Genomic DNA, 8,121 nt, shown 5'->3' on the forward strand with positions numbered 1-8,121 from the left:
TTAAGAATAGAAAGATGTCTATGGTGGTGTATCTTTTTCGCCATCATATGCCTTATTAATAGATCAATTTGTATAAGAATGGAGTTCAATTTTTGAGAATTAGGATTTTTTATCTTTTGAGAACTTACAAGAACTTGTTACTAGATTTTTTGCGGGCTTTTTTAATGACGTCATGATTTATTTTTACATGTCGTGTCAGAAGAAATTGGATATGTGCAACTGGTCACTTTTTTTTTTTGAGAACCTTCAACTGGCCGCATGCCCACATCATGACTCTGACCCCTTTCCAAGCATTCTTGCGTGCAAGAATTTAGCCCAATCCTCAGGCCCGGCCCATATCCAGGGCCCCACCGGCCACGCTAGCGAACCATTCCAACCTCCCCGCGCCGCGCAGGAGCGAACGGCGAGCCCCCACCGCCGCAACGCCGCCCCCGCGATGCAGATCCTCCGGCGGAACCTTCTCGAAGCTTCCCGCCGCCTCTCCCTCCTCCTCCGCTCCCCACCTCCCGCCACCCACCGCCACGCTCACGCCGTCGCCACCCTCTCCGCGGCGGCCCGGCGGGGCCCGTCCGCGGGCTCCCTCGCCGCCACGCCGTGGGCCGCCACGCAGCGCCGCGGCGCCAAGATGCTCGGCTCCGACGTAATTCCCCCTGCTGCTCCCTCGCTGTCTCTTCTGCTCGATTGGCCCGTGCCCGCCCAGGGTTTAGCTAGGGTTCTGCTAAGCCGTCGCAGATCACTGTTTTTTTGAGTTTGTCACTATCGGCTGCTTTGCTCAATTCGGAACGAATTTGCCGGAGAATCGCTTCGTGAGCGGAGTTGTGCGTTGCTATTTTGTTCAGTGGTTGTTGATAGGCGTCTTATCCATCAAATAAATCTGTGGAATGGTTGTAGTAGCTTTTTTCTCCATGTAATAATGCTCAAATTGCGCATTCTAGTTTTGGCATCCTCAAGCAAGCTGTAAAGGAAAGTCCTTAGATCATTTTGTGTCCAAGCAAACTACACTCATAGTGCCGCTGGTGCAGGGCGTGTGAGCCAGGAGCCTGCTCTATTGTAGGTGTAGCAGAGCAATTTAGTATTGGGTCGATCCTCTTGATATGGATGCTAATTTAGTAGAATAGTCATGGAAGTCCCGTTCCGGATTTACGAAGTTAACTGCAAAAGCAACTTTGGATGTACATTTTAGTGGCCTGTTGATTATATCCTCGGTCTGATTTTTTGCTCATGCCTTTTTAGTTCTGTTATTTATTTATCTTTGCGGAAGCACAGACCAATGCTTACATTAACTTGTGACTGTCTTCATATGTTGTAGGTGAAGCTTGGAAATGTAATACAGAGAAGAGGTGTGTGATTAACTGATTACATCCCTTTTGTTTTGGTTTTTTACTTCCAAGTATCATGGATTATTTACTTATCCATCTTTTGGGTCAACCTTAAATCAAGGCCGCATTTATCAGGTATGTTTAACTGCTTTTGGTATCCTGCATCCATGCCTATTCCTGTTTACACAAACTGTGGATTCGCCTATGTTTTAAATCAATTTATCCTCTTGATTGTGTTTTTCTTAGGTGATAAAATATAATCATTCACATCAAGGAAGAGGAGGAGCCACGATACAGGTCATTATTTTGTTTCATTCTTTCAATCTGTTCCAGCACTTAACGCTGCATACTTAATAACTATCATGGTGACAAGGTAATGTAAGCTTGCTAGATTTTTCTTATATCTATGGTATTGGATACAACTAGTGTCATTTGAGTCATTAGAGTGTTTATTTTAGCATCAGCAAGACAAGATGCCAACATGGAGAAGATAACTTAGCGGTAAAATGTGAATGAGTAATAACGAGGGCAGTTATATAAATGGCCAGACACCACAATAAGTATGAATAATCCCAATTGCATCTCGTTGACTCACTGTTACTGCAATGACATGTCTGCAGTTTAATGCAAATGTCCCCTCAAATGATGAAGTATGAAGTTTGGGGCACAGTTAAATTTCTATTTGTTTCGATACCAATTTGATTTTTATTCATCTCTTGGTTGCTGCAGGTGGAATTGAGGGATGTTGACACTGGAAATAAAACAGTGGAAAGATTTCGTACCGACGAGGCTCTCGAGAGTATGTACATTTCTTCACTCCGTATACAGAAGGATTCTAGAACTAAGTTAGACTTTTGTGTCGTAGCTTGATTTCCCTTCTGCAGATATACCCCGTCCTTACTAAAAGGTGCTCTTGCAATTTTTGTTGGGCAGCTCTTTCCTGTCCTGTTAACATAGCTTGACCAATAATTTCTTCTAATGTGTCTTATGACATTCAGTCATACATGTCTCGATACTCGAGCTGTGTTAGACACTCATAAGCTACCAAACAAACTTGATATGTTGACCATCTATAATCAACTCAAATAATGGTAAGGATTCTAGAAACTGGATGCATTTTCTGTTGGGAGTCTTACAACCAGCACCTCATATACTAAACGCAACCACAAGCTTCTACAAATCAATGGTTTTTACACTTTGTTTGTCAGGGTTTGGGCAACATTTGATGATATTTTTGCACATAAACACATCATGCCAATAATAATTGAAGAAAAATGAATAGTAACTGGGCGCCTTATTAAACTATGTTTTCCCACAAGGTGGCAAAAATAACCTGGTTTTCAACAGACTCTTTCTTGAGTAAGCATTTTCTTTCCAGCAATATATAGTCCAGTGACAGTTTCATAAAACACAACCGTGCTAAACAGTAATTTGGTTTTGTTGTTTAGATTCGAAAATTTAAGTTCATGTTTATAATGGAACTCTAATCATTACACACTTCTTAACACATTCAGGGGTTTTTGTTGAGGAGAAATCTTTTACATATCTGTATCACGAAGGAGACAACGTGGCTCTTATGGAGTATGTTTCTTTTCATTCATTCATTAGCATGATGTGTCGTGATGCCGTTCATATTCATTTATATCTATTTAGTGATGACTTCATCTGGAATTCTTTTTGTCAGGCCTAGTACGTTTGAGCAACTTGAAGTTTCGAAGGACCTGTTTGGCAAAGCCGCTGCATATCTGAAAGGTCCAAACAATATACAACCACAAGACACACCAATTTGTTATCAATACTAGATTCTAAGAATGCTCTTGTGTTTTTAACTTTTGAATAGTTAGATGCTTGGTTTCTTTTTGTGCTGCTAATATAGTTACTTCAATATGATCACAGCTGACTAAAACGTCAATTCTGATTAATATAATATATGTGGGACGGTTGAATTTTTACCTTACAAATGATAGTGATTGTATAGGTGCATTGTATTAGCGGGCTTAACCTTATCAAATACATGTGCATTTCATCGTAGTTTGTAGCCACAACAAAGATGGCAGCGCCTAAGAGGCTTGACTTCTGAATTGACAGTGTAGATGACTCACGACGTTGATATTTCTTGCTCATTTTCAGAATTGTGGTTTAAAATGTACTTGTTCATATCATGCCATCATGCTCATTTTCTCACTTGTAACAGATGAGATGAAGGTGACTCTACAGTACTTTGATGGCCGACCATTGTCTGGCTCGGTGCCTCCTCGTGTGACTTGCACAGTTGTTGAAGCACAGCCTAATACGAAAGGGCTAACTGCTCAACCGCAGTGAGTTTAGCATTACTATTCATCATAAAATTAATTCTTACTAGCACAAAGGTCCGTGCTTTGCTACGGTGTCACGTTAAATCACAACCCAATGATGAAGTACATCACCAACAACAACAAAAAATAATAACCCAAATTTTCATAAATTTTCTATTCTTTATTTTTTCTCACTGTATACTTTCTTAGTAACCGCGGGTCACCTAGCTTACCTGCCTAATATGCATTGGCTCAGCGTCCAGAAAAAATGTTGAACTCAACTGCAAATGATCCCAATTCTGCTTACTGAATGTCCTGCAGTTTTTTTAATATTCATCTCTTCCCCCGCTCCCCTCAGTCGCCTCCTCCAGGCTACAGGGGAGCCAAACCCTAGCCCCCCGCCGCCGCCACCTAGCCCCTAGCCCGCTCCCTCGTCGTCTCCCGAGGCTGCCGGTGGCTAAGCCGTCCGCCGCCGATGAAGGGGGCAGCGAGGCTCTATGCCTCTCGGGATCTCGCACGGCCGCCTCGGAGGGAAGACAACGTACCGAACCCCGGAGGTTGTCGCCGTCCTGCGCCTCTTGCCATGGCGTCTCGCCCTCGGTCTCACTGCAGCCTCCTGCTGCTCGTCGTCCGTCGACGCCCGGCCATGGCGCGGTCTGGCTGGGGAGGGCCCCGCGGGGACTGCTGCGGCCGGGCCCGATCTGGGCTTCGGCGGGCCTGTGTCCGGGGCGATGTCGTCGCGGCCTGGGCTCCCGGCGGCTTGGCGGTTGGCGGACGGATCTACTGCCTCCTGCAGCGGCCTGGCCGGGATGCGCTTCTCCGGCGAGCGGTGGGCGTTTTGGTGGACGGCAACAAGGTCCCCTGCTCAGCTGGCCACCCCTTCTGCCAGGGCCTACGATGGGCCTGACGATAGTGTTGACACTCCAGGCGAAAGCTTCGCACCATTGGTGACGATGTTGACAGTGCTCCTGGGTACCGTTTTCCCTGTTGAGGGCTTCATCGGGGAGCTTGGGCTCCTGCCGTCGCGAGTTGATGCGTTCTCCGGGTGAAAACATCTGCTCCTTGGAGCGGGCGGCGGCGACACACTGTGTCGTTACCTTCTTGAAGGCGCTGCTTTTGGAGTCTGTGTTCCTCGTGGTGTGGTAGATGTGTGGTAGTTGTGCATGGTTGCCTTGTCGTCGTGGGTGGTGGATGCCGGGGCGGCGGCCCCGAACGGTTGACGTGCGTCGAGGCGGCGGCCTCGGATGGTCTTGCAGCGATGACTCCATGGGGTGTGGTCATGGTCTAGCAAGGCATGGGTGGCGTGTTGGTGCTACGTGGGTAGTGAGCTCGTCGGCCCGGCCTACGCGACGGGGTGGTCGGTGTGGCTGGCATGTCGGGGCGGCGGCCCCGGATATTTTGGCGCGGCGTTCGTGGTCTGCGGGTGGTCGCCTTGATAGTTTGGGCTACAAGACGTTCATGTCGTGCGGCGTTGCGGCTCTCCTCCGAGCAGGGGAAGTTGGAGCAGCGGCTCCGCGTTTGGTGGTGTGTGTTTGGTATCGTGTGGGCGATGAGGCTCCGACTATTGTGCGGTTTTTGGACCGGTTTTTCTCATAAACTCGGCCGCTCTGTGTGATTTTTGGACCCGGTTTTCCTGATTAACTGAGCCAAATCTTCTTCTATTAATATATCGTGCAGCTCACCTGCTGAATTTTTTTAAAAAAAAATGTTCCCTGATTAACGGAGTATGCACCTTCCATCCCATCCCATATCAAAAGCTGCTGCCCCTCTGAACTCATCTTTGCGCTCCATCTGCATCCCACAAGTCCACATGCGATGTGCAGCTTTAATTATGCCATGTCCCTTACTTGAGGAGGCGAAAGGAGAAATTAGAGTTTCTCCTTCCAACTCCTCTCTTCAGCGCGTGGATTTGGGCGCGGAGGAAAGGCCGCCGCCGAGCGCCTCCGTGCGGGGCCGTCTAGGATCTCTCCGATCTCAACGCCGAGTGGCTCTCTGTGCGCCCCCGTCGGTCTTGTTTACTCGTTTTGCTCTTTTCTCATCGTCTGAGAGAGAATAATTCCTCAAATCCCCCATCAATCGATGGTTTTCCCTCTTCCCCCAAATTCGTCCGATTGCCAGCATGAAGTGCCTTCTTTATCCTTCCTACTATAATCATTGTCTTATACCAAACATTGGTGTTGCGGCTTGTCGATAATTCCAGATACTACGTATATAAACCGGTCATAATCCTTATGAGGGATCGAGGTGGGACTATCAGGTAGGTCAACGACTGCATTAACTCAGCTGGTTGACGCTAGAATCTGGATTCTTGGCCTAGTCGACGGACAAAAGCCCAGGACAAAGGTCCAGTTCGATACGACGCGCGTTCTGCCGAGACGAATCGAGTAGCGAAGTCGCCTAACGAACCGTTTTTAGTTGCGGTGGCAAGTTTGTAATTCTGATCAGAACCATGGGCAATTCTATAACGGACGAAAAAAGAGGGAGAAACCTTACTTCCTTTATTAGTAGGTAAAGATTTCTGCTGCATCTACTTATTATGTCTTGATGGTTTTGGCCTTTTGGGTCATTCATTGTTCTCATACCTTTAAAGGGTTGAATATTATTAGGTCAAGTCAAAGTGGATTTTCATATTTTGTAGCTCAATATAAGCACTCTTGTCAAATGTTCAGCAATGAAGTTATAGCAATATAATAACATGTTCCATGCTATTGTTGCATATGTTGCTTGGAGCGATTGTTCATAGTGATCTAACCATAATATGAGTCTTTTAGTCTGGAGTGAACAAACAAGATGAATAATTATTTGCACACAGATGAGACTGGACAGTTATTGCATAGTTAGTAGTTACAGGCAGCAATCTTAGGGCAATAGGCCAGCTTTCGTAACAAAGAATCTGCAAAAGCTATAAGCATTAGGTCATGTGTACTAAAGTCATCCAAAACATTCAGTGCTGGATCCCACTTAGTGACATGCAAAGTTTCGCTGACCCAGAATTTGTATGAGTTATTTTTTTGCCTCAGATCTCTGCTAACATGCTAGTAAATGTCCTAAAAAATATGTTAATGAATAATATTTCAATAGTTTGTTCATAAAACCATATCAGTGTCTTGGAGTATGGAAACCTTAACATTCGATACAACGATCTTTTGTGGACCGTGACTTTTTGACCATTGTCTGTCGTTCTACTTGCACATTATACGAAAAGCATAACTTCTCTGAATTATATCTATGCATTATATCTATGCACAGTGCATTGCGCATTCCACTTCAATCAGCTTCATGAATCTTCTATTATCAAATATGTGAGGCCCAGTGTGGTAACTAAGCTTGTGTTTGTACTAAATGCAGATATAAAAGAGTGGTGCTGGATAATGGTCTTACAGTGCTTGTAAGTTGATGGGTATCATTTCGTAGAGTTTATTGACCTAGCCCTTAAATAAATTGTTTGAAGTACATCTAGAAATAGTTGTTATTTGCAATGTCAGTCTTGTATCTTTACTCTTTGTGGAATGGTGTATGAAGAGCGTCTTATCAGGAGTCATACGTTTGTTATAATTTACATCAACAAATGTATCCACATGGAAGTATGACAAGCTCTAACCTGAACTTAGTCAACACTGACACGATTATCGTAGCTGAGAACTTATTTACCTGAAACATGTGCTTCTTTGTCATGTATTTGTTGTTGTAGAAAAATTGCTTAGCACTCATCACGTGGTTTCTGTACAACTGATTTGGACATACTGAACCAGCAGCCCTTATATTGATTTCTCTTGACCCATCTTTTTTTTTGCCTTTTTAGCGATAAAATTTTAGCCACTGCAAACCTGCTTCACTCCCCTCTTTAGAAAATCACTGCAACATCTTGTTTTTACCATGAAATAGCTTTTTAGATTCCAATTTCCGGCTACACATAGTAATTATCAATAGTAAATATCACAAACCATAAAATTTGATGTAGTCCTGTAACTTTGAAGTATTTCTCACTTCCATCATCTTTTTTCCAATTGTAGGCTCCCCCTTTTATTGAAGTAGGCGAGAGCATCGTTATTAGTACTGTGGATGACTCATATATGACGAGGTAAGTTGTGGGGATTATGTAATGTTGATTGTTCTGTAAATGGATGTTATGATGGCCATCTATATTTTGATAGTTAATTTCCTGTTAAATTCACTGGAGCAATTTTGCATTGCAGGGCCTAAATGCGGTCTTATATAGATGTCACTGTGTGCTACGGAATTGGGATTGGACTCGTGCTTGCCTTCTTGGATGTTTGCTTGTGCGAATGACACTGCCTCCTCCTCAGAAAAAGCACCCAGCTTTACCAAGAGTTCAGTATTCAACACATTTGTTCTTAATAGATATAATTTGAATAGTCTTCTCGTTTTGAATTCTGGGGAAGCGCTAAGAAAGAAAGTCTGATGTGCTGTACACGCTGACATTGAAATGTATTGCCCTTGTATAACTAGCAATTTTGTGGAGTGAAATAATACTGGTATGTGCTCAA

At 44.4% G+C, this 8,121-nt stretch overlaps 1 protein-coding gene across 1 annotated transcript; it reads left to right on the top strand.

Moving 5' to 3' along the window:
* The first annotated feature begins 401 nt into the window (after window positions 1–401).
* LOC124700913 (elongation factor P-like) lies at window positions 402–7,698 on the top strand. The gene is made up of 10 exons (XM_047232971.1): window positions 402–640; window positions 1,310–1,340; window positions 1,441–1,454; window positions 1,566–1,616; window positions 2,049–2,118; window positions 2,834–2,900; window positions 3,004–3,071; window positions 3,514–3,637; window positions 6,962–7,001; window positions 7,627–7,698. Exons 1-10 carry the CDS (start codon window positions 437–439, stop codon window positions 7,696–7,698), a joined length of 741 nt encoding a protein of 246 aa, XP_047088927.1. The 5' UTR covers window positions 402–436.
* Window positions 7,699–8,121: the final 423 nt, after the last annotated feature.

The sequence above is a fragment of the Lolium rigidum genome, chromosome 3, assembly GCF_022539505.1.
Source record: "Lolium rigidum isolate FL_2022 chromosome 3, APGP_CSIRO_Lrig_0.1, whole genome shotgun sequence".
Classification (NCBI taxonomy): Eukaryota; Viridiplantae; Streptophyta; class Magnoliopsida; order Poales; family Poaceae; genus Lolium; species Lolium rigidum.

Bases quoted from the DNA above. Each gene is read 5' to 3' on its own strand.
- LOC124700913 (XM_047232971.1), top strand. From the start codon at position 437: ATGCAGATCCTCCGGCGGAACCTTCTCGAAGCTTCCCGCCGCCTCTCC. The intron at 1,617-2,048 runs GTCATTATTTTG...TGGTTGCTGCAG, and splicing joins GAGGAGGAGCCACGATACAG to GTGGAATTGAGGGATGTTGA. The intron at 7,002-7,626 runs GTAAGTTGATGG...TTCCAATTGTAG, and splicing joins ATAATGGTCTTACAGTGCTT to GCTCCCCCTTTTATTGAAGT.